The following is a 26,812-nucleotide window of genomic DNA, read 5'->3' on the forward strand; positions in this document are numbered from 1 at the left end:
CAATAGTTGTGACTGTTAGGCAGAATCCTATGCAGCTCCCTTAGGCAGCACTACAGAAGATTAGGACTACAGGTATATGCAATAAATCCCCTTTGGTTTCAGTCTGTACCACAAAGATCGAGTTGGTAGCTGTGGCTGACCAGTCAGACTTATCTCAAGAGGGAGATGAGCTGAATTCAGGGTTTACACAATAGGGCTAGAGTACTATGGAACAAGGAAACACCGACCAAAGCTTTGTATCAAAAATAATATATATTTATTTTACACACTTAGTTCAACACACAAATCACTATCATAAAAGCAAGTCAAAACAGTCAAGAAAAGTATACACAACTCCCTATTTAAATTATAGACAAGTTTGAGCAAGAGTGAAAACTGAGCAAAACGGCACAGTGTAAACCAAGCAGAAATGGCACTCAAACAATTTCTTCTGAGAGAGGGAAAGGACAAGTCATACAGGGTTAGACTCCTAAGCACACCAGCAACACTTCCCAATTGGATTGTGAACAAGTTAGGCAAGGCTGTACTTTAGCATAAGCAATACTTAGGTGAAAACCAAGCAAAATGGCACTTCAACAATATATAAAGGGGAAGGAAAGGTGGTTATAAGTGTGTAGGTGCACCAACACATTTCTTTGTGAAAAGCAATCTAGAGCAGGCAGTTGTAACTGAAATAGCCAGAGTCATTAGGCCTGTGCCAGAGTTAATGGTACAGGGCAATGTGCCCAGGATCAAACGGTTCTAGTAGCTGCAGTCAAGTCTTGGTTTAACGATTGAAAAGGCGTTGCAGAAGGTAAAAAGACAATGTTAGACGATAGGGGCGGCCATCCCAGAAGGTAAGTAAAGGATTTAAAACACCTTTAGCAGTATCCAGCGACAGGAGGCCTGGTGGAACAATGTACCTTGAAAGTGGATGAGGCTCCTACGGTGGCGGTAGTTCCTGGCAGTTCCTGCAGTTCGGGAGATCCAGCAGAGGAAGAGGGGCTCTCGTCGTGGAAGAAGGTTCGAGTCACTGCACTGCCCAGGGAAGAACAAAAGGAGGGGATCCCAAGACAAGCTACCGATTGATGTCACACATCTAGGCTGGAAATTTAAACTGACCTGAGGCAACTGAGTCAAAATCTTGTGTGAAAGCATATGTCACAAGATATACGCGAAAGCTGGTATTAGAAAAAATATATGTTCAATTTTATTTATCTGATATATATTCTAAAACGGCAAGGACAACAACGGGTCCAATTATTAAAAAGATAATGTCTAACAACATATAACAATGAGTGAAACACTGTATTTCAAGGCATTCAAATGAATGAGTTGGTAATTGTCAAAATTCACTCAAACCCATTATTACTTTCAAGTGGTGTTAGTAAAACAAGGTGACTTCCAATCATGGGCATTTATCTATGGTTTTATAAAGAGGCCCCTGTGGGGATTGTGTCGACAGGGATGACTCTGTTTCCAGCCTTAGGTGTGTACAACCGCAAGATGCTAGATGTCAACTGTTGTAACCTGGACACCTGGTAGTCCAAATAAGGCTTTCATCAGGACACATGGAAGACAACTGAAGTGGGATGTCGTGTTTTTTCACAAGGAATGCTTTGTATTAGCCAGTGTATCTAGACAAAAATACAGGAAAGTGTATTAAAAACCAGCTTCATCACGAATAGCAGTTGTGATGTTGCCACATACTACTTAATATTTCCAGACCTTTACCACATTACTTGATGATCATCTTAGATATATCAATATTCAATACTATATACATCACTTTGTGTTGTTTAGATCCAACTTATTTGTCCTTATATATTTTCCTTCTTTAGTTAGGCTGATTAACATTTTAGTTATACTTCAAAACCTCTTATGAACTCTGAGGTCAAAAACATTCAGGTTGATGAAATCAATGAGAGAGCAGCCTCCAGTCAATTCTGAATGTGCCTATTTATTCATAGCCTTTATCTACAATGGTACCTAGTGATTTCTTCAGACAGACGCTCCACAAAATTTAGGCAATGTTTATTTTTAATTAATCGGATGTGCCCTTGTGGGCGAGTAGGAGCATCCTAGTCCGGCTGGGCTGTTAGACCATGTCAGGCTGTGTTGGGGAAACAAAACACATGCAGGGGCGGATGACCATATGAATAAGCTTCAGCAATTTGAGTAATCGAATCTGTCAGTGTATTTATTCCTACCTTTAACTTGCTTATAAGCCCGTCTGGCTGTAGTTCCCGGATATATTTTCGGGGTTGGCATCCAAAGGATACTTTCTATTGCGAAACAAGCTTGAAAAATTGCTTGCTGGATGTTCTTATCGTACGAGCGTTCTGTGAAAATTAATTTTAAAAAACGCTGTATGTTAGAATGGTGTTACGCTTGTCTAGAAGTGACTGCATCGATTCACAATTGTCTGAAAAGGACACACTTGTGTTTGATTCAGCGCGGCTACAGCGTTTTCAAAATCCGTGTGCGGGTGCAGAAGAGTCAACCTGATCACATGCCCAGGGAAGAAGCCAGCCGCGGTGATGCCAAAATGGAATAAAAGGTACGCTCCTTTAAATCGTGGTCGTGTTGACCGGTGCCTGGCTATCCGGTCTGAGTGCTTGGCACTGGCGATTCGACCAAGGCAGGTCCTGGAAGGCGATTGGCAAACTGGTTGACCCAACCAGCTCAAGGGAAGAAGGCTCTTGCAGGTGAAAATCTTCTCTTGTCGTTGGAGAAAAGTGGTGAGGATCTGCAGCAGGGCTTCACCGGTGGTTCAGTCGTTGCAGATGTATTTGGCTTCTCTCCTCTTCGGATTTCTCAGGTCCAGTGGCGACGTCTTGTCCTCCAGCCCTCAGAGCCCTGCTTTTATGCAGAAAACCCCCCATTCATACAGCCTAGCTGTCACACACACACAGCGGGGTGGTTATCCTGGCGGGACAACCCCCCAGCCTATCGGGGCACAGTGCGACTTGGTTTGCTTAGGCAACCCTGTCCAGGGTGCCTATTCCCCCCCCCCCTCCCAGTGACGCCGAAAGGAGGGCTTCTGTGCAGAAGCCTGCCAAAAGGACGAACATAGGATCCCTGACCTGGGTCAGGATTACAGGGGAAGACGCGAGAAAGGTTTTAACAGTTATGGCAAAAATACCCAACCAGAGAGTAAATTCGGACAATGGGAAAATCCTATAGAAAACTATTCGTGGTTAAATGAAAAGTGGTAGAATCACTGCCACCAGCCACACTCTGAAAAAAGGGGGACGAGACATCGTCCCCTACAAAACAGACACACAGGATAAATTATTAACCCCTCCAGTACTTCCATATAAGATGGTTTGTACTGGTTTTGTTCATAAGATTTGACTAGTAAAGTCAATGGTAACTTTACATGCCCTTGGGAGGCAGTCAGTCCCAGGGTATGGAGTCTGTTTGGGGGTCTCTGACACCCCTGTGTTACTACACGGAGGGTGCTGTGTAACGCACACAAATAAGTTGACACCTATGAGTGTGAGAAAAACCCCATAGACCATAAGCTAAAAAATAGCCTGAAACGCACATCAGCAATATGTCTGAGTGGGAAAAAGAGTCTCACTCTTAGCAGGAAAAAAAAATAAACCCTTCAAATCCAGCAAAGCTGCTGGGGGACTCTATAGGTAAGGGAAATTACCCTTTTAAGAGAATTCTCCCTAACGGTGACATTAGCGTAGCCCAGGATCTTTTCCAGACCGATCAACACCCCTGTCTCACCCATCGCCAGACAGTGAGGAACAGAGCTCTGCTCTAGGTGACCTCTCGAGGTAAAGATGCATGGTCAGTTCTCTGCAGGTGCATGTCCCGAGTCAGGCGAGTAAAGTGACTGTTGAGCCCTGTCTTGAGATGTGTGTCGGAACGTATATCCCAAGAGACTGACCAAGCACCTTCTAAATTTTAAAGTGTACGGTTAATTGAACTGATTGATATACTACACAAATATAGCCCAGACTGGTTCAAGTGCGAAGAAGTAAGATGTATGCCATTGGTTTGAAGTTTTTGTTTATGCTAAAGGAGGGATGATGCGTAGGATCTAAAGTGGTGCTCTCATCACAGCGTGGTGATGTAAAATGCATCACCACACCAGATTAAATAAAAGGACTAACTGAGCACGGGCGTATCGGTCACCTGCACAAAGCCAAGCGTCCTGTCTTTGTCCACCTAGCCCCCAGTGATTGAGAAATAACGTGTGCACCACCTGCGTGCGGAAGAGCCTAGTCCACGCCACGCTAACACCGAGCGGTGGCTTGTTTTCCAGAGTGAGTTTCTTGACATGAGTTGGTATTTTGTCTTTGTGTGTAATTTCTCGTCCTCTGCTACATACATGTGTGTAGATAACATAAATGTACACAAGGATCCAGTCACTGTTCCGCACAAAGCTTCAATTTAAAGGACTGACAACCACAGTAGCATAAGGTGATATCCCCAGCCCATGCTCACTTTAATACTAAATGGTAGCACACTGGAACCTGTTTGTTATTAATGGTTGATCACGATGTAAGCAATATTATGAAAACCAAATGAATTGTAAACACTGACGATCTTTATGTATAGTCTGTTAGAATCGTTAACAGGGCGCTGTTACCTTTTCAGAAGATTAAATGGCGATGTTAAATGGATCTGCTGAAAGCAATTGAAACTCTTCTCAAAATTGCCATAGCATTGGCTTGTTGGCAGGAAAACATTGTTTGCCTTTGCCAAACCTTCCTCCAAGCATTTGCATGAAACACCGGCCACAGAGGCAGCCCCGTTTGAATGGCTGGTTGTTGCTCTAGAAAATTCGGCATCTCTGGCAGCCTCGGAGCAGTTGCATTTTCTGTTATTCCACTAGTGAAACCAAACACACCGGCCAGACTTGCATGTCATCTTTCCAAGGATCGCTCTTTTCATTCCGGGAAACTACGAAAACCAAACATGACATTACTGGAGTAGTCTGGATTTTCAAGTGCAGTCCAGTAACTGGAAATACTTCCCTACTGAAGGGCAAGTAGTTCCAGTTTACACAGGCATTGTACACAGCCGGGCTGGCATCGAGCTGCATTAAGATGGAACATGCTTTTGCCCCGTGATTTATTAAAATCTACTGCAGCTGCCAGGGAAGGGCAGCTAATGGTGCGAAGAAGCAAAAACATTCCCGTGGTTTCATTGAACTAACAAAGTTACAAAGGTTTCCCTGTGCAGCGAAAAGAAAATGGCGTCTGTAAATTCACCTATTGTGAGACATGAAACCTCTTTAGAGTTCACTCCAATCATCATTTGCACTGTGCTGCTAAGAGGTGACACTGTGCCCCCAAAGTAGCTGTGAGAAGACGCCAAAGGGGCTTTCTTTGTCTGTCTGCGGTAACCCTCTGCGGCTTCAGAGGGTGAGGGTCGCCGAATACTGCTGATTTAACAGGACAAGGCGAGGAGTGCGATGAGGGGGTTTACCTTGAACTGTCACTACTGCCTTTGGCTGCTGCCCTGCTTATATTTCTGCGCACCTAGTTCGGCGTGCCCAGTTCGGCGCAGGAACGTTTCGCTGCCGGGATCTTTTGGCGCGAGGGATGCCAGCTGGAATGCTGGCTGGGTGCAACCGACAGACACGAAAGCAATCAACAGATTCCCGGCATACCAGATACATTTTCCAATGCAAGATGGGATTTTCCAATTCATCGATGGGGCCCCAGGGCGGGGGCGTGGTGGTGGGGGAGGGGGGAGATTCAGATCATGTGAGGGGATAGCAGGGGAACAACTAGCCAGAGGAGTTCAGCGTGAAGAGCAATGTACGCGCACGCCCGCCTGCAGTGTGAAATACCTGCCCCTGTTTTCTCAGTGTGAGCTTGGCCCCTGTTTGTGTCTGACCCGCAATGTAAGAATACCTGTCCCTGTGGTGTAAGGCACTGCGTCCCCACAGTGACAGTATGGGTGCGGGTCTCGGGCCCCAATGTGAGAGTGCGTGTAACTGAAGCAGTGTGAAGGCAGTGTGTGCATCGGACCGAGGTGAGAGTATGTGTCCTGTGGCGTGCAGCGGCACGAGTGTGACACAACAGTGCAAGAGTTTATGCCCCTGCAGTGTGTATATGTATGCAGTGTGCCTGTGAAATGTGTGCGTATCTGTCTTCACACAGTGTGAGTTTGTGTCCCTCCAGTGGGAATTCAGGAGCACAGCACCCGAGTGCTTTTTTCCCGGTAGTGCAGTGAGAGAGTGTGAGTCCTTGCACTGTGAGTGCTTTTCCCTACGGTTCCTGCTCCCTGTATTGCACCCCTTTTTCCCATAGTCTGCCATTGTGTATTTCGGACAGTGTGCCAGTGCCTTTCTCTGTAACGTGATGGGTTGTCTCTGCAGTGTAATGTTCGAATCTGTGCTGGTCCCACAATGCGAGTGTGCGTGTGCCAGCAGTGTGGGTATTGCACGCACGATATGCGGGCACATGTAGTGAGACAGCGTTTGTCCCTGTAATGTATGCATATGTACCTACTGTATAATAGTCTGATGCCGGCCGTGTGAGTATTTGTATTTATTTTATTTATAAAGCGCAGCCAGGCCCGGGGGAATATGGGCGCATAAATTGGGTCTGGTTACAAATAAGAGCAGTAAACAGGTGTTCCGTTGCAGTTACAGGTAGGAACAAACAAAATATAGCAGGTACATGCAAAGATACATTAAATTACAAAGTGAGCTGGCAGCAGTCCATCATGCTGGGATCGATAGGTTAGGCTGTTATGGAGTCCAAGTTGTGGAGCCAGCACTTCGTGTTGTGTTTGAACCGGTTAAATGAGGGTTCTGCTCGTAAAGGCGCGGGGATGGTGTTCCATAGTTTGGAGGCTTGTACAGGGAACCTTACTCCACCCGAGTTATGAAGTTTGAATCTCGGTATGGTCATGGTGTTAGTTTGTGCTGCTCTAAGTGGTCTTGAAGAAGTGTGAGGTGTAAGTTGGTTAGTGAGGTATGCTGGAGCAAGGTTAGCTCTGACTTTGTGTGTAAGGGCTAGCGTTTTAAGGGATATTCTATGCTTGACAGGGAGCCAGCGAAGATTGCGTCTGGTCTCAGATAAGTGCCTTTTTGGGAATGTTGAGGGCAGCCCTGATGGCATTGTTTTGGACTACTTGTAGTTTATTGATATTTTTGTGACTAGTGCCCAAGTAAAGGGCATTACAGTAGTCTATTTTGGAAAGGACTAATGCTCTGGCGAGAGTAATGCAATTAGGTGCGGAAATGAATGGTCTGCATGCAGTGATCAGCTTACAGGTGTATGCAGCTGATGATGCTACTGCATTGGTTTGTTTGGAAAAGGATAAGGTAGCATCGATGTAAATACCAAGAGTTTTAGTGTTATTTGATACGGAGATGAGATTGCAATCTATGGTAAAGGCTTTGAATGAGGGATTAAGATTTTTGAGTTTGGCATGAGTGCCCAGGATGATCAACTCGGTTTTTTCGTCATTGAGACACAAGCCATGCTGTGCCATCCATGCTTGTATAACAGAGTAGAATTCATTGAGGGTGGTGCTGTCAGTTTCATAATCACCCGTGATAGGAATGAGTATCTGGGTGTTGTCCGCATAGTTGGTATACGTGACACCCAGATAGTCAAGGATATCGAAGAGGGGTTTCGTGAATACATTATAAAGTGTCGGAGACACGCAAGAGCCTTGTGGGACTCCGCAAGGTACTGGTGAAGGCTCAGCAGAATCCATGGGAGAGAAGACGCTCATGGTTCTGCTCGCCAGGAAGGAGCTAATCCAAGCCGAGGCTGCGTCTGAAAAGTGTGCTGCCGATTTCAGGTGGTGACAGAGTGTTTGATGGTTGACCAAGTCAAACGCTGCTGACAGGTCAAGCAGCAAGAGGAGTGCGAGTTTGCCATTGTCTTTCAGGTTTTGGATCTGGGTAGTAAGGTCAATTAGTGCAGTTTCCGTACCGTGTCTCGGTCGGAAGCCTGATTGCCTAAGCCCTAGGAGATTATTAGATTCGAAGTAGGCCTGTATTTGTAGATAAGCCGCTCTGTCCAGTATTTTTAATAAGAACGGTAGTCGTTATCGGCCTGTAGTTAGACGGGTTGGCTGGGTCAAGAGTGGGTTTTTTGAGGAGTGGAATGACCCAAGCGTCTTTAAGGTTGTCGGGAACTATTCCAGATTTGAAGTAGGCATTGATGAGGTTGGTAATGAATGGAGCCAGGTCGTGCGCAGCTGCTTTAATGATCGGGGCAGGGCAGGCATCACCTTGGCAGTTTGAGGGTTTAAGTTTCCTGATGATGTTTTCTACTTCCCAAGTTGAGAGGGGTGAGAAGCTGAAAGGTTTACAGGTTGACTTTAAGGTCGATGGTTTGTTAGGTAGTTGTTTGTAGTCCGGGTCAGCTAGTAGTAAGGATTTTTTTGCGTTGTTTTTGGATTGTAGGCGAGCTATTTTATCTAATAAGGCTTTCTGACTATTACTACACCATAGTGCGTCAGTAATACATTTGTCAGTGGGGGCAATGGGGGATTCTAGTTCTTTGAGTATCTTGAAGAGTTCTTTTGTGTTGGATTCTGCTTGTGTGATCCTTTTGTTATAAGTGTCTTTTTTGGCAAGAAGTATGGCTTCTTTGTAGCTAGAGGAGGCTAGGGTTAGTTCAGACTTATTAGAAGGTGTGGGGTGTTTTTTCCAGAGTGCCTCAGCGGTTCTTTTAGTTTTACGTAATTCTCTTAGCTGGGGCATGAACCAGGTGTTAAGGTGACGCTGTGGTTTCGGTTTGCGCAGTTTTAGCGGGGCAATGGAGTCCAGAGCTTTGAGTATAGCCTGGTTGTAGATGTCCACTAAAACTGTGGGGTCAGCATCTGAGTCAATATTATTCAAAATAGGGAGTAGTATAGGTAAAAGTTTGTCGGGGGTAATATCTATCTTGTTTCTCGTGCGGATGGCTGGGGCAATGATAGGCACCGGGTGGGGTGTGTTAGCTTTGATAGCAAAGGTTAATTTATGATGGTCCGACCAGATGCATGGGTCATTGGATAGGAGGTCAATAGAGCAATTGATGTGGGAGAGCCAATCTAGAGTTCTACCTTTTGATATGAGTAGGTTCGTGGATAATGTGCGTATGACCCAGTTCAGATAAGGTGTTGTCAAGGGCGTTAGTGTCCTTAGGATCATTGAAACCAAGGTTAAAGTCCCCAAGTAAGATGGTTTGAGAGTTAGGTTTGGTATTTATGGTTCGAAGTGATGCAATGGCCTCTATGAAAGAGGAAATGGGTCCTGGTGGTCGGTAAATAAGGAGAGTGGGTTGTGTGTGAGCTGAACACAAAAGCGTGTCCCCCGTACTGTGTGTATATCTGCCCAAAATGTGAGAGTGCGTGTGCTTGCCATCCGGGGCAAAGGCGGGGAAGGGGTTGCATGTGCCAGTGCGTGCCCCTGAAATGTTACTGCAGGATACTGGAGTGCAGAGGGTCACTGACCTGTAGCACACCTGCGCTTCTCAGTTTTCCCATTGCATGGTTTGGCGTGAGGGCGTTTAGACGTGGCTGCAATGTTAGCCACGTCCAAACGTCCCTCGCGCCAAATCAACGGCCAGAAAGGCTTCCGCGCCAAAGTGGGCGCGCCGAATGGGCCGTCGCGCCAAAGCGGTCGCGCCAAACTGGCCAGCGCCGAAACGGTAGCGCCAAAAAGAGCTGTACCGACGCCCACCATGGAGGTGGTCGCATCCTTCCCCTCATTGATGCCCCACTGCACAGTCTAAAACTAAGAGTAACCTTTTGATTAGCACGATCACTGGCGAGGCTTACGACTTGATGAAATTAACCACTTTCTGGGAAGCGCTACCTTAGTGAAGGGGAGCGATATAAGGGAGACTGACGGAGTGCAATTTTGTTAAGATGAAAGGCAAGTTTATGCAGCAGCAATAACCAGCTGTTGGGAAGGGTTGCATAGGCGACTCTGTAGCTAGCCCTCGGAAAAGCAGTGTGTTCTCACTCGACCTGATGAGCTCTGGGCTCTTGGATTGCGATAGCGATCTCCCAGGGGTTCCAGATCTAAAACCCATTACATCTACTGCCTACTGGTGCAATTGACCTGCCCCTCGCATGCACGTCAGCGCCCTAAAGTGCTACCACGAGAACCCGATTAAGCCCCTGATGACTTGTACAAATGAACCTGCCAGTGCGGAATCCATAACCTTTCTAAACCCAAACCTAGAGGGAACTAAGATTGCTATTCTTTCAAACGGCACACCCAGCCCTTTGGAGAGAGGATTTCAAGGGAGGAGAATGTAGCCACCCACAACCAGCCTGCTAATACCATAACAAAAGCTGTTTGTTATGCAGCTGACGGCTGGGAATGGGATCTGCCAGTGTGTAAACCTCCTCAAAGTAGGGTTCCCACTTGGAATACCATCTATTTTTGCCCCCACTCTTGTCCCTGTTCCAACTCTCGAAGAACCAGTACAGGGCTGCCAATGTTCACTTGTCCTAATTGAAATGGTGGCTATGCAGAATCTCCTAACGTGGGCCCTTGACAGCTGGAGACGTGTAGGTGGCATGAATCAAGTGAGGCAGTCCAACCACACCCCAAATAAAGATGAGACTCCACCTGCTACAAAGGCCCCTCCGCCCTGCTCATTATGACATGCCATCCAGAGTGTCAGCAAAAGAGGGCACCTCAAAGAAACCGGACCATGGCATTACCGCCATAGCCAACAAACCGCATTATAAATCGGCATGTAAGCTGGGTGGTAAGTTGGGGTGTGGAGATAAAGAAGCAGAGCACAGAGAGGCACCAGAATTGGTCGCACACAGTGTTCCAAAGCCGCAAAACCATTTTGGGACAAGGTATGGCGCTTGGAGCAATGAGAAGGCATGGTGGGGGGTGGTGGGGCACTGATATTCTTGCACAGTCCACAAATGCCCCAATGACCAGGCAGAAGCTAGAGACTCGCTCACAAATAAATGTCCCCACTGGCTCAGAACAGTCTGTGGATGCCGTTCTAGAATCAGAGAGGACAACATACGTTTTAAGACTGTCCCACAATCAAGGAGGCCCCATGGCACCATTTGCATTGAACTAAGGGCCCCAAGACTGGCCACTGGCTTAATGGGTATTGGAATGAGATGCTGCCCCTTTCTGTATATAGGAATTGCGTACCCCATGGTAACGAGGTCCTCGCACCCACCACTCTCCGGAGCAAATTTAGCCCTGGGGAGGACCATTAACGGATGTGGGAGTACTTGATGCATGTTATTTATGTAGTGTCTAATTCTCTTAGAGGCTGTTAATCCCAGAACTGCCCATGGGGTGGTAGATGCTGTTAGTCACTTTTCTTGACATCGGGCGGGGGAGGGTGTCACCTGCTGTTTATTATTTTTATGTATTATGATGCATTTGTCTGTACTTTGATGGCCTCACGGCCAAATAAAAGATCTATTTTATTTAAAAGCTTGACCAAAATGTGAGTCTAATATACTATCTTGGACGGTGCTACCAACGGGGAAGGGCTTGTTTGAAGCCCCGGTTTGAAGTAGTCTTTTCGTTGGTACGCAGGGCATGTGCATTTGTGCGTTCGTTTGCACCCGTGCTATGTGGCCCAGCTCTTTACTGTGGAGCCGAGACTGATATTAACACCATAGACGCCACATGATGAATGTGCAACACCAATTCATTTGGCAAGTAATGATCCTTCTCTGACCGCCATGGCCTGCCAAAGCAATCCAGACAGGCTTGGTGGTGAACTCTGTGGGAATTCGTCCAGTAGACCTTCATTTCTGTGGCATGTGTAGACCATCGAAGGAGTCCGTGTTGAGCGTGATATTTAGGAATCACGTATCCTCTTTAACATAACAAAAATGAGGTAATAGTGGCACCTGCCTCACGAACCCAGTCAAATCAGCATTTGTGGTTGAGAGGCCTGCAATTGTATGGGCCTGCTTACTGTACGTTGGAATGCTGCATGCGTTTTTAAGTCCCATTTTGTTTCTAGACTATTGTTTAAACGGCCTAATTGTTGTTGCCCCCAAAAATGATAAAATAATTAAATGGCACATTAATGGCTTCTTATGGTTTCCACTTCAAATTCTAATAGTTTTATTCTAATTGCTTTCTCACAATAAATCTGCGCTAAAAGTGTATCGGCCCGTCAGTAATGCGCACATTTTTCTTGGTGGTCCAGTTACTAGCATTCTGTAGAGGGTGTGGATAAACGCTAGACGGTAAACTGCATGCAGTGTCGATGGCGGCAAATTCAAATGTACATTTGTTCAACCTTAATTATATCTACTGCTATTCCCTCCTTTCTTTAGGACAAGACGAGAGTTGTGTCTCCCATCATTGATGTAATTAACATGGACAACTTCCAGTATGTGGGCGCGTCTGCCGATTTAAAGGGTGGTATGTACAAAAAGTGGAATAGTTTTCATTGCTTAGCAAACATAATCGATACCATGGAAAATAAGCTACTCTCTCTTCACCTAAGGTGGTTGCCTACATTTCAGTCACTACTGGTTCAGGTTGTAGTGTTTGCACACTGAAATGGAAAATGACTTTATACTCTATTGTGCACCACCTTCCTGTGGCGAAGATGGGAGGAGGGGACCCTGTCGATGTTCACATGCTTCCTCGTTAAATTCCTTATCTACAAAACAATCTATTTAACTGAACTCTTCCTCCTCCCACCCGCCTTCTTACTGTGGTAACTGCATCTTTTGCTACACATCCCCTCAGATCTCAAGCCATTCTCAGTGTCTGTTCCTAGTCCTCTTTACTAACTTCCCCCTGCTCACTCGCAGCCCCCAGACATCAAGCCCATTCCCACTTTGTCTGGCTTCAAAACTGTCATGGAGGGGCAAGAAAGCAGCCTGCTGGTATTGCCCCTCATGAGGCCCACGTCCTGCCCTACCCACCTGTAGGTAGATGTAAATACTGAACACTGATAATCTTGTAGCTTATTTACATATTCCAAATGTTGATTGTCATATATGCAAGTCTTTTGTCATTGGATCCGTCCTCCCTTTTCCTTCTCTGACAACTCGTTACTGTATGTCTTTGCAAATAGTTTACCGTTGGTCCAGATTAATCTGGGGGGAAAATGTCTTTAATTATTGTACTTTATAACTTTTTAAATTTTGTAATGGAACAAATCAATTAATATGTATTTTAACTATGCTTTTTGATGTAATTGTGTGAAATGTTAATACAACTTGTGTAAGGTTTCATGTATGCCAAATCACTAACAAACAAAATAATAATTTACTGTTCTAATGCACCCAATTTTAGAATTTCCCACTCAATCATGTGTGCTTATGTACAGAGTTTGTCAACCCTCTCCTGTCTACTATTATAAATGCAAAAATACAAACCTCAACACTTGCCTTTAGTTTTTGTACGTAGAGGATTTTCACTGGAACCTAGTGAAGGTGCCCTTTACCTTGCTTTGCACCCAGCTCTTTGTTTGCTAGTGATTTTGAGGGTGTTCCTGTTTCAAACCTCACATGTAGACTCTGGTTCTCACTGGGTGTTTTGTGGGGATAGTTGATGTGTTTGGAGCAGATGGGAGGCAATATTGTGTACAAGTAAAGTTGAGGTCTATTGAAAGGCAATGGTGTACTACTGCATAATTATCTGGGTTCAAAAGAAAACTCATTCTAAAGAGCAATAATCCAGAAAGTTGAAAGGGCCGATCTAAACAGTCGATGGCAATGATGGACATCTAAAACATTTCCCTCCATTCTACAGAATGCAATTCATGTAATTGATGCTAAGATCAGGCTGCAGTTTTTCTGAATAGGCTCTTGACACGATTTGTAATTAAAAAAATCAAACTTCAAGAATGGTGTACTGCTTCTTTTAGGACCCTCTCCATTATCAGTGCTTTACCAAGGTCTGTAGCGAATATTTGGGACTCAACACAAACCTAATGCCTCATATGAAGGTCTGATTGCAGTGTGTAATAAATATTGAACAGAACTGATGAGGGAGCATGAGTTCATGATGTTTGGGAGCATAGAATTATTACAGAAGCAACAATTGAACAGTGAGCAGGGAGCCAAACTATTTGGAGGACACAGTCCACAGTGGGTTTAAGGATTTTTGCTGTCCTGTGCCAAATTACATTTTTACAGGTAACCTCTCCTCCCCAGCACAAGGTCACCGTTTGTTGGTTGGTTATGTCAGTCTCTGCTGATGTGCTGTTTGGGCTAGTTCTAGGGCCATGAAAAACAGACTGGCATCTTAGCCAGAGGGCTAAATCAGTCATCTAAGGCATAGAAACTGCAGATAAACACAAAATAACTAAAACAGCACACTTCACGTTATGCAGAATAGAAGAGCTTGTTAATTAAAGCAACTAATGTCATCTGTCGACAAGAACAAAAAAAGCAAGAGTGTCAAGTATCAAATGGGGAGTTTTATTTCAATGTTTATCACAAAATGCCATATGTGATTGAGTGGTGGGGGGGCGCTGTTGCGCAGCTCGCGAAATGGCCGCAGCCTGAGAGTGCTCCGGCAGAGGCTTGGGGAAATATCAGACTTTCCTGTGATCTTGGCGGTGTGGCTGTTTTCCGGACGCAAGGAAGAGACTATTGGATTAACCACCACGCATTTTGCATGAAATCTGAAGTGTGAGAGCTGGAGGAGAGCGGCATCGAGGACTTTGTTCTGGCGGCTGGCCCACTGTGCCTGCCATTTTTGATGGGGAAGGCCCCCGCGGCGCTCTCCAGCGGTGTATGGAGTCGGGGTGCCTTGCCTCCCTGTTAAGCGTGTGCCTGCTACCAGCCCCGCAGTTCTAAGGGGCCCGGTGTCCTGAGAGCCATGATCGGCGGTGGCTCTGAGGCGAGCGCGCCGGTGCGCACTGGTGCGCGAGGGGATTAATCTGTGTGCCGGGCTGAGTGCTGCCGCGGTGGTCCGCGGCCGCCCGAAGGACTTGTCCCTGTGGAGCCTCTGATCGCGGGGCAGGGGCAATGGAGGCTTCACGCCGGGCTTGGCTCAGGCGACGGTCATCTGGCACCAGTGGTGAGTTGGGGGACCCGTGGGGGGGGGGTGGGTTTGTTGGTCATTCTGGCCCCCCCGGGTGGCTGTCATTTCTGGCGGCTCCTGCTTCTTCGGCCCCCCCACCCCTTCCTGGAGCATTTCTGCTGGTTGCTGGCCGTGGGGGCCCCTGTCGGGCGGTCGGAGGAGCTGACTGGCTCGGGGGAGACCCGCAGGCCCCTCGACATCCTTGGAAGAGACACCTCCCCTGTTGGTTGATGGGGTTTATCCTTCTTACACCCTGACTTGGAGACGGGCTGTTGGCCATTGGGGGCTCCATCCTGTGCAGTTCTATTTGATTTTGCAGAGATATGCGTAGCAACTATTGTGATGCCTGGTGCCCCTTTCTGTTTGTTTGCTCTTTGCTGAGCTGATAACACTGCTGGCTTCTGATCTTGGTCTTGAGTCTGACTGGAGATCTGCGCCTATATTTGCCGATCCCTGACTTATTGTGAGCTACATCAATATCGGAGGACATAATCATCTCACCTGCACTGCCATCTGGACATCAGGTTACAATCAGGGTTTGTGTCCTGCTGTCCTGGGCTCTACTCCCCGCCCTCCCCTGTCTCCATCGGTGGTGTCTGTGGAGAGAACTGCATTTGGTGTACACCTATTTGAGATATGGGGAACCAGAAAATAACAATCTAAGATGGATCACTATACTCGTGCTGACCCACCACAGCAGAGTGACAATCCTGAACCCCCTCACTTGGACATTTCTACCCTCAGACCCTGCTGGCGCTTAAGAGTAGCACGGACAGCCTGGGCGCAAAAATAGATGCTCTTAGCTGCAAAGTAGATGTTTCGGCAGTTCAGATTGATAAACTGCGGCAGGATGACAGGCAGAACGGATTGGGTCCGGAGAAGACAAGATTACGGGCTTGCAGCGGGAGGTGGCCTCATTGCAGCAAACGATCAAAAAGCTGGCTGCCAAGAATGACGATTTAGAGAGAAGGTCGAGGAGGAACAACATCAGGATCACCGGGTTGGCAGAGTCTACTCCAATAGATAACATGGAGGTGTTTGTGGAAAACCTACTTAAAGAGATCCTGGAGAATCTGCCAGTCTCAGACATGTTTATGGTGGAGCGCGCCCAGAGATCCTTGGCGGTCAGACCTCCTCCTGGGGCCCCCGAGAGAGCTATAATTGCCCGCATTTTTAATTACCGTGACCGAGATGTATTGCTTCAGGTGGCGCGGGCCAAGGGGCCGCTGAGATGGGGCTCTGCGACTATTAGATTGTTTCCGGATTTCAGCCAGAAAGTACAGGAGCTCCGGAAATCTTCAAGTAGCAAAGAGCGCTCTTAGAAAGAAAAATATACAATATTCTATGATGGACCCCGCTAAGCTCAGGGTGGTGTATGAGGGGAAGACAATTTATTTTTTACATCGCCGCAGGCAGCAGAGAAATTTGCTCAGGAAATCCGGTCCCTGGGGTCATCACCCAGCCACCCACCATAGCTGGTTTGGAGGACCCCTTTCCCTCCTTGCGGTGCTGATCGGATCCCTGTCTTTCAGCTGAAATGACCACCTTGCGTTCAGTGTGGTATGGTCTAACTTTTTTTGGTATGAACGTCCACATTGTGCCAAACAGAATGTGGTACCCGAGCCTCTTGCCATTGAGGGGCACAGCGGCCGCCGGCTCCCCCCATTGCCCAGCGGCGCTTTCTTGGGGATTAAGTGGTATGGTTGTTGGTTGGGGCGTGGGGGTGGGTCCTGGAGGCCGGTAGGTTGTTGTTTCTGGCGTGGGTGGAGGGGGTTAGTTTCAATTGTGGTGGTGTATTCAGTTCTTGGGGGTTGGGCGGGGGGGACTTCACTTCTGGGTTTCTAACGTTCTCGGTGGGTCATAACTTACTAAATTGTCTTTACAATGCAGCACTAATCAATGTTTTTGTGGCATCTGTCAACTCGGGTAATGCCACCTCAGCCATAACGTGGTAGTCACACCGGGGCTACATTCCTCTGGTAACTCAGATATAACATTGCTTACATGGAACATTCGGGGCTTCACTAATGACAAAAGGCACGGCTAATTGCTAACTACGTGAAGAATCACTGGGTCAATGTCCTTTGTTTGCAAGAAACCCATTTAGGAAAGAATCACAATCTCCCCGCCTTGTCGGCCTGGGGTGTCCATAGATATGGGTCCTCCTTCTCAACGCACTCCCATGGGGTTGCAATATACATTCATCGTTCTTTGGAATTTAAACTTCATAAACAGTTCTTGGATGGGGAGGGGCGGTTCATTTTAGTAGCTGGAGAGATTGCTACTTGGTCTGTCATATTCATAAATATTTATGCCCCTAATTATGATTCTCCCGACTTTTTTCAAGCGTGTTCGGAACCACCCGCAGGCCTTTCCAGGTTATGAGATAGTTTGGGTGGGGGACTTTACCTTAGCCCTTTCCCCAGTATTGGATAGATCTTTAGCGGTACAGAGGCAACCCCCTTGTGCAACACAAAAATGGCAGGCTATTGCGTCAGATTACTCGTTGTTTGACATTTGGCGTTTGCTTCACCCTGGGGTGCGGGAATTCACATTTCACTCCGATGTCCATGGGAGTTTGTCTAGGATCATATATATGTATGTATATGTGTGTATGTATATATATATATATATAATCAATCCATGGGCTGTCCCGGGTGGCAGACGGGGCGGCGATACTCTGTCAGACCACTCTCCGGTGCTCGTGAGATTTAGGGGCCCCTCGTCTCCTCCCAAGACACTCCGATGGCGGGCTCAGGCTTTGGAGGATGCGTTGTTCCGGGAGGATCTGCGCCAATCTATTGCGGAGTTCTTCCAGTTGAATGCAGCATCTGTCCCCAGACCAGGTGTGGTATGCGCATCTTTTAATGTGTTCCTACGGGGATGGTGTATATCACGTGAAGGGGGGGGGGGCGCCTCCAAAGTATTCGCAGAGCGATCGCTCTGAAAGAAAAAGAAATTAAAACCCTAGAACTTCAGCAGGACAGTGGGAGCTCCCCTGCCCTTGTGGCCGATCTAGCGGTAAAAAGACAGGAAATCTGCTCTCTAATGGATGGGGAGGAGCGGTATCTGGGTGACCCCGTTGCTGCAGAAAGGTACGCAGAGGGAGATCATCCAAGCAGAACTCTCGCCTGGGCCATTAGGCAGGAGAACCACTTGACCCCCATACCCCCATACTAGAAATAGCGAACGTAAGGGGGGAACCCACCAGGTATGCTGAGGAGATTAATGAGACTTTACGCCAATATTATGAGCAGCTATATTCTGCTCATAGTTCTGCAGGACATGATGAGATCGTTCAATACCTTGACAGAGTGGCCCTGGGCTGGCTGGAACCGAAGGTGGGATCGCTTCTTAATGACTCCCCCCCCCCCCCCCCCCCCCCCCCCCCCCACTGAAGAGGAAATCCGTAAGGTTATAAGGTCGCTTCCGGACGGTAAGGCCCCGGGTATAGATGGCATAACAGCAGAATTATATAAGGCCTTTCCGGACCTACTTCTTCCCCACCTTTGCAAGATGTTTGAGGAAGCGGCATCCTCCGTAGTTCTTCCGGGATCCACTCGGACTGCGCTAGTTGCGGTGCTACTCAAGCCTAACAAGGACCCCAAAAAATGCACACCTTACTGTCCCCCGTCACTGATAAACACGGACAATAACATTTTCGTGAAGCTACTCGCGAACCGGCTTCTCCCTCACATGCCTGCACTGATTCTTCAGGATCAGGCAGGATTCATCCCGGGGAGATCTACTCAGAATAATCTCCGTAGACTTTTTACATTAATGCATAATGTGAATTCAGATGTTCCTATTGCGGTGGTGGCCTTGGACGCGGAGAAGGTGTTTGACTCTGTTTAATGGCCTTTCCTGTTCGAGGTCCTCCCAGACATGGGCATCATGTTTCTTCACTGTATCCGCCTTCTTTATTCAGCTCCCTGTGCACTGATATACACAAACGGGATTCAATCCGTTCCCATTTACCCCAAATGGGGCACTAGACAAGGGTGCCCCCTGTCTCCCCTCTTATTTGCTCTTGAGCCGGTGGCCTGTGCCCTGAGGGAGTTCCACGCCCACCGCGGGCTAACAATCCGCTCGCATGTCTCTATTGTGTCCCTCTATGCGGATGACATGTTATATATATATAAAACAACCTCGGATCAACTTGCGCCCTGTGATGCAGGAGATATCAACCTTTCGGGAGCCATCATGCCTACAAATAAATTGGTCTAAATCTGAAGTACTCCCGCTTACGGCCGGGGTTACCCCGCAGGATGTGGGTGAGTCCTTTGCATGGTGCCCACAGGGGATCCGTTATTTGGGTATAAAAGTGTCTACCTCCCCCAAACAGTTGTTTGAGGAGAATTATGCTGCCACCCTGAAACATCTGGAGCATAGAGTAGACACGTGGGTGCGTCTCCCTATTTTGGAGGCTGCCCGCATCTCCCTATCTAAAATGGTTATTTTACCAAAACTGTTATACATTTTTAATAATGTTCCGGTTTGGCCTCTCGCCTCCTTTTGGAGCTGCACAAATTCACTTATGTCCAGGCTGATTTGGGCGGGGAAGCGTCCCCGCATATCATTGCGTACGCTGTGTAACACACGTGCCCACGGGGGGTTGGAGGTCCCCAACCTGTTTCTTTGTTTTTTGGTTGCCCAGATACAATATTCAATTTGGTGGTGGTCCCCAACGAGTGAATCCCCACACTCGCTCGCTTCCTTTGGGCGGCCCGGGAGCGTCATTTGGGTGCGGAGGTCCAACCCTGGGAGATTACGCTCAAAGCTTGGGATCAATTGGCTACATGTGTTGGAACTTGGATTTCTCCCAAGTTGGCCATATACAGTGTCAGAGGGATTCCTTTAACGCATGAACAGGTCTTCATTCGTCATTTTCTGAACTTGCAAGTCTACTCCTTGGGAGACGTGGCGCCGCAGGCTAAATTTATAACCTGGGAGGAACTTAAGGCCGGGGGTGACTGGACTCCGGTTACCCTGTTGTATTTTCGCCGCCGGGAGCTGCTGAAAACAAAATGGCCCGACTTCCCACATGCCCCCGAGGTGTCTTCAATATTAGAGTACATGGTGGCGCCGACTACTCTTAGGGTTTTTTTTTTTTTGACCCTATACAGCCTGGCCCGGTCGCTTGGACCTCCTGTCTCATCATCATACAGGGACAAATGGGAGGGTTGTATGGCTCGCTCACGAACAGAATCTCAATAGGGATATATATTAGCCCTGAATAAATTGATCTCCATCAATAATAGATTTCGTTTGATCCACTTTAAATTTCTTCACCAGTTATATTACTTTCCTCTCACTTTACATAAGCTGTTCCCACTCAGACCTTCGAACTGTAAAAGATGTCTACAATCTTCAGCTGATTTTTTTCATGTGGCTTGGGCTTGTTCTCATATTCAAATTTTTTGGGTGGCGGTTGCAGATGTGATGGAGCGTGTGGTGGAATCTTCAATCCCCTTTGTCCCGGAGACCTGGGTCCTGGCCTGGGTGGACCTGCAGGCGCATAGCGACAGGCGCTTGTTCGGTATGGCCTCCGCAGTTGCTAGATCATTAGTGGCACGCACTTGGGGGGAGTGGGGGGGGGCAGCTTTAGCCCCTTCTGTACAACAATGGCTGAACCTTATGGTGTCATGTGAGCGGAGGGAGACGCAGTATACTCAAATGCTCCCCTTACACAGTAGACCTAAAGACTATTGGCAAGCCTTTAGAAGTTTTATGTCTCGCGAGTCAGACTGCGAGAAGGCTTCACTGTCTCCAGATAATGGGGTAGTTTAGGAGTTGTCGCTCTTCTATTTGGACCAGTCTCCGGGCTTCGATGTGGATTCTGGTTGGGGGCTTGTTTACTATATTATGATATTTGGATTGCGATAGTTATGTGCTGTAGTGTATACCGAGGATTATAACTGCATGAATTCAGAACCTAGAAGGGAAGGGGGGGGGTGTTTGGGGTGGGTTTTTTACCCTAAGGGGTGGTTCTGTTGGTGTTTTCTTTTCTCTCCTTTGTTTTTATGGACTAGTTATTTGCTTTTGACCGGATGTATTGCATTTAATTGAAAATGTTAATAAAAAAAGTTTTAAAAAAAATAAGTGATTGAGTGGTGATTATTTGCAAAGTATGTTAAAAAGTTATCCAAGGGTGTTTCGAAAAGATCTTTAGAGACGGGACCACAATTGAGAACTGCTCAGTAGGGCACAATTAATTTGACCTTTGTGGAAAATGCCGGCATGAATCAGCTGGTGGCCATAAAACCATTTTATTGCCGTGTAATGAAAATCAAGATAATTGAGGAGCTTGCTAAAGAGCAGGTTCACAAGAATTTTGTATTGATGGCAGAGTAACCTTTGACTTCATTTATGTAATCTTAACAATTAAAAGCTTTAGATTGAGATTGTTCAGCTGTGTGTGGCGTTGCTTTGCGGATGACAACTTTTGTACGTAACTTCTTGCTGTATAAAAATACATTTATTAGTGTCTTAAGCTCACCACTGCTGCTCGAATACCTCTCAAACATTACCTTTAATTCTCTGTGGGCCACACAGTTATTAAAACATAGCTGTTCAGCTGCTCTCAAAATTCAACTAATTTAAATAAAGTTTTTAAATAGTAAATTTACTGATGGTGCTAGGAGGGTTAAGGCCACCCTATTTACCAAACACAATTAAGGTACAACTCCTAATCCCAGAGTTGGGCACCTGCGCGCTACGGTGAGCTTTCAGAAAAGCTGATTTAACTAAAGTATAGAAAAAAGGAGGTCTAATGTAAATTCACTGTACTTGTTTTGACAATTTTAAAGGAAAGTATAATCATTACAGATAAGTCAGTTTACATATGAAAATGTTTTCATCACTCGTGTTGGATCATTCCACCAAACTATTTGCACAATATAATTTATATATTTCAATGTTCTCGTGCATTTTCAGCAATCCAGATGTGATATGCATTTTTAGTCTGCATTTCTAATACCAATGTATTCCTCGACTGGGAAATTATCCATTGGATTTTCTATAATTAAATCAAATTCATTTTTTGTAATATAGATTTAATTCGGTAGAGTTCAAATCGGACTTTTTCATTTTACGAATCTGATAGCATGAGTTCTGAATCGCTTATCTAATTGTCAATTTGCAAGGAATATTTTAAGTCAAAAATCACAAATCTGCAAAAAAGGAGACCTGGCCCCAAAATAAACTATTGATATTTTAGTGGGGACATTACGGTGTTTTTATTTAGCCGTTCACCAAATAAATCTTAAGTGATTACTGGTTTTCAAAAGACGTCATCTGACGTAGTCCTGAAAACATTTAACACTTGAAAATCGGGAAGCTTCAGGCCCTCTTCCGTCACTTGAAATCCCAGCTGAATACACCATTTTCAGAGCAGATAGGACTCAATCTCAGGGAGGTGGAGTTGCTATCTCAGCTAAAACTAATCTCCAACTGAGATTATGCCGCATTGAAAGCGTTGCTGGCTACAAACCCCTAACTAAACTAGCTATTGGTGACAAAACCACCATCAACCTCATTGTCCTCTACAGAGCTCCCAACTCTAATAGCCATCCTGAAATAGACATCCCTCTTCTGCTTGCCCCACTCATCAAACCCAATACTAAATGCGTCATCCTCGGAGACATACATTTAGGATTCAATGATAGTCTTGACATCAAAGCAGAAACCCTTCACTCAGCTCTTAAGGAGGTGAGCTTTACACAACTTGTGAACACCCCCACCCATATCAAGTGCAGAACCCTAGATTGGATCCTTAAGCATAACTCCACCATTGCTATTGATTCTATCTCTCCACTCAGCTGGACAGATCACTTCAACATACAGTTCACTATTATTACTGATGAACCCCACCCCACTGAGCAAAAATCAACTCACACTTATGAAGCTAGAAATCTTCGAAAGCTCACACCAGATAACCTGAACCCCACCCCACTGAGCAAAAATCAACTCACACTTATGAAGCTAGAAATCTTCGAAAGCTCACACCAGATAACCTTAGTCCCATACTGAGCAAAGCCTTAGACACCTCGTCAATCACTAGCGACAACCCATGTCTCCTAGCTGACATTTACAAAAACTGTCTTCTACTATCAACGCGGTAGCAACCCTAACCACCAAAACGAAACGCACGGATAAACAGTCCTACTTCTGGTTCAATGACGACCTGGTTGCTCTTAGAAGAAACAAACGCACCCTGGAACATGCCTACAGGGAAAAACCCCACACCAGAATCAGAAAATGCCTTCCTAATGTCTAATAAGTTATAAGTCAGCCATAATCTCAACTAAAGCGAATCCCTATAAGACACGGATCAACAATGCTGCCTCTAATTCCAAAGAACTATTCTTCATCTTGAGAGAACTGGAAAACCCAATCTCGATCATTTAACCCATCAAGCCGAGCAAAGAATGGTGCACCAACATACAAGATGCTATAGCAACCAAAATCAAATAGCTAAAAACCAAAATTACAACCAAAAAGGAATTGCTAGCAAGCAAACCCACCAGTGACAAACACCCTCTTAATCCCATTGCTATTGCCAGTCTACTATTCGCCTTCACCCCAGTCTCCCAAGAATTAGTCTGTGACACCATCTCCAAACTTAAAGCATCAAACTGCAAAGGGGACTCCGTCCCTGCTCAAATAGTTAAATCGTGCGCCCACACGCTCACACCTATCATTACCAATTTCATGAATGCCTCCTTCAAAGCAAACTTGGTCCCAGCTAGTATCAAAGAAGCCTGGGTCACCCCACTGCTAAAGAAACCTTCTCTAGACCAGACTGTACCCACGAATTACCGTCCAATAGCGACAGTTGCCTTCCTACTTAAAATCATTGATAAAATAGCCTATAATCAAGTCCAATTCCATTTAGAAAACAATCAACTGCTTGGCTCAAGACAATCTGGATTCGGGCCAAACCACAGCACAGAAACGGCACTACTGGGCCTCAAAATCCAGATGGATACCATTAGAGACTCAGGAAAACCATGTATCCTCCTGCTATTAGACCATTCTGCTGTGTTCGACTTAGTGGATCATGAGAAACGCTGTGCTACACTAGCAAAAGAATTTAACTTCTCCACGGATGCAACTATGTGGATTAAATCCTTCCTAGGTGACCGAACCTCTAGAGTCAACATAGGCAAGGAAGCAGCTGACCCCATCCCTGTCCCCATTGGAGTGCCCAAGGCTCCTGTCTCTCACCCACACTTTACAACACATACACGAAGCTCCTCTTCTCAGCCTTAGACGATATGGGTGTCTACACCAACTTTGCGGATGACACCCAGATCCTCATCCCACTCTCAGGGAACTACGCCCAAGACAACCTACTCATTAATAAAATGTATGCTATTATCTAAAACTGGATGGCCCTAAATAGCCTTCGTCTCAACGATGAGAAGACTGAAATTCTCATCGTGGGCTCCCAACCTAAAATTAGTGCTCTCCATCCTGACTATGCTTCAATCAACATCGACGGCACCATGATACCAGTCCTGAAACAAGTAAAAACTCTAGGAGTTTACCTGGATGCTAATCTCTCCATGACCATCAGTAGCCTCTCGTCCACCACATCATACACAGCGAAATTAATTGCGCTAAGCAGACAATTCCTCACCCCTGCTAACTGCGTTACTCTAGCTAGAGCTTTGATTCTCTCTCAACTTGACTATTGTAATGTATGACTATTAGGTACCTCGAAATCTAATTTTAAAAAACTACAACTTATACAAAATAAAGCCCTAAGAGTGGCCCTAGGCATATGGAAATCTGATCATAATCTAAGATCAGGAAAGATCACCACTGGCTACCTGTTGGAGAAAGAGTCATCTTTAAAACTCTGTGTATAACCTACAAATGCCAACCGGACACAGCAGTATTTAAATAAAGCTCTTAAAAAAATATATATATTCATAAGAACACTAAGGTCCAACAACCACCGACTTCTAGAGATACCCCGTTACAAGAATACTAAAGCAGGGGGTAGTAGCTTCCAATACTTAGCCCCCTAACATTGGAACTCCCTTCCCAATAGTATCAAAGAAGAGCGCTCCTTTTCAGGATTCAAAAAATCACTCAAAACATGACTGTCTTGAGAGGGTGTAAATACGCTCTATTCAATATGCACCGGTCATCTTTATGTAATAGAATGTAACTGTTTTTTGGAAGTCTGCACTGTGCAATATGTGAATAATATTGTGTATTATGTGAATTATCGTTCTGCAACCTCGCCATGATGCCCAAGGGTCTGGGCGTGTAACAAATGTAATAAATAAATAATTGTGCAAAGCGGCATATTCTCCCTTACCTTAATAAATCAAAGGGTTTGTTAATGATGTAATGTGCCCGGCACAGCAAAGAAACATACCCAATAAACGTTTCTGCTCTAAATACCTTCTTGAGGGCATAGTGACAATCAAATTGGGTCTTACTATCGAAAATCTCAAACATAGATTAGTTTAATTCAAGCAGCATTTTGGAATGTTAGAAAAACACTTCATTACAAATAAATGGCTTCTATCTTCTTTTTATCAGGTTCTCATTGCAATCTAAGCATCCATTTGTTTAATTATTTTTTCAAACATCACAACATGGTACAGTTCTCAGAAATCATCATGAAACTTAAGACCGCAGTCCTTTTTGAAAAATATTTATTTTTGTGGGAAAGCCAACATGTAACAATTCACCTGCAACAGTAGTTCAAGCCTGTTGCCTGCCAACGTACTCATTCGAATGTATTGTGTCCTCCAACAGATTCCTCATCTTTGACATGTAATGTCCAGCTTCTGCTGCTTCAGATTTTTTTTTTAGGCAGAGGGTGCCCTGCATCAATGGCGTCGATGTCCCTCGGAGGCCTGCTTCGAGGGCGACATCATCGGATGTTATAAGTAGCACATAGGGCGCCCGTTAGCCTCAGTTCCATTTTTCCACAAACGAGTTTGCTTCGTGAAACTCTCTGCGCCTCGTATTTGCTGTTGGTTTTTCAAACATGTCTTCATCTCTGATGATGCCGCTTTCTGGATTCAAGAAATACCGGGACAGCGGTTCCAAGTTGTCCATCACAGACCTACATCGAGTCTGTCTGTGGTGCCTCGGCGAGGGCCACGATAAGGATGTATGCTCCAAGTGTCAATCCATGACATTAAAGGCCTTGAGGGAACGAAAGGGGCAGCTCAATCTAGGCAAGGTTCCAAACCCCATAAGTCCCGACCTGCTGGGCCTTCGACCGATGAGTCGAGAGGTGACTTTCCTTGGAGGAAGAATGCCAAGCGCTCTAGGTCTTGGAGGTCTAGGAGTGGTTCCCGCCAGTCATCGTCGAAGAGATCGAGGAGAAGGCACCGCCGGTCACCTTCCTCGTCGTCTTCACCAAGCGGGTGAAATGCCTGTCCAAAAAGTCGACACCAGCAGAATGGGAGGCTTTCTGTGTAGAAATGCTTAAAATCTTTGATAAATGGGCCAGGCTTGGACCGCGCCTTCTGTGGAAGCTGGCAAGGAGCGGTCTCTGCCAGATATCCACGCGCCCTCGAGCCAGAGTAAATGGGGTGATCCACATCGAGAGCCCTCAAGGCCTCGGTCGGACAAGGTATCATTCAAGACGTGGAAAGAGGTCAAGGTCGTCAATACCTTCGAAGCCATCAGTGCCACGGCCGTTGGTAACGTCATCGACCCCTGTCACGCCTTTGACGCCAGCTGTACCAATTTTACCAGCCCAGCCCCCAGTGACTGTTGAGCCTCCAAAGAAGGCGGGAACTAAGTCAAAGTCGATGCCTTTGACAATTTCAAAGCCTCTGCGTACCACGCCAGAGAAAAGCTATGCCATTCTACCGAAAACAT

At 46.1% G+C, this 26,812-nt stretch overlaps 1 protein-coding gene across 2 annotated transcripts in view; it reads left to right on the forward strand.

Annotated features, from left to right (window-relative positions):
- The window catches only part of GALNT2 (polypeptide N-acetylgalactosaminyltransferase 2), a 762,087-nt gene that overhangs the window by 491,817 nt on the left and 243,458 nt on the right, over positions 1-26,812 (forward strand). For both annotated transcript variants that reach the window (XM_069606912.1, XM_069606911.1), the window contains one exon: positions 12,244-12,331. In XM_069606912.1, coding sequence (XP_069463013.1) covers positions 12,244-12,331 — 88 coding nt within the window. The remainder of the gene's footprint in view (positions 1-12,243; positions 12,332-26,812) is intronic.

This window comes from Ambystoma mexicanum, chromosome 4p (genome assembly GCF_040938575.1).
Source record: "Ambystoma mexicanum isolate Mex_15411 chromosome 4p, UKY_AmexF1_1, whole genome shotgun sequence".
Classification (NCBI taxonomy): domain Eukaryota; kingdom Metazoa; phylum Chordata; class Amphibia; order Caudata; family Ambystomatidae; genus Ambystoma; species Ambystoma mexicanum.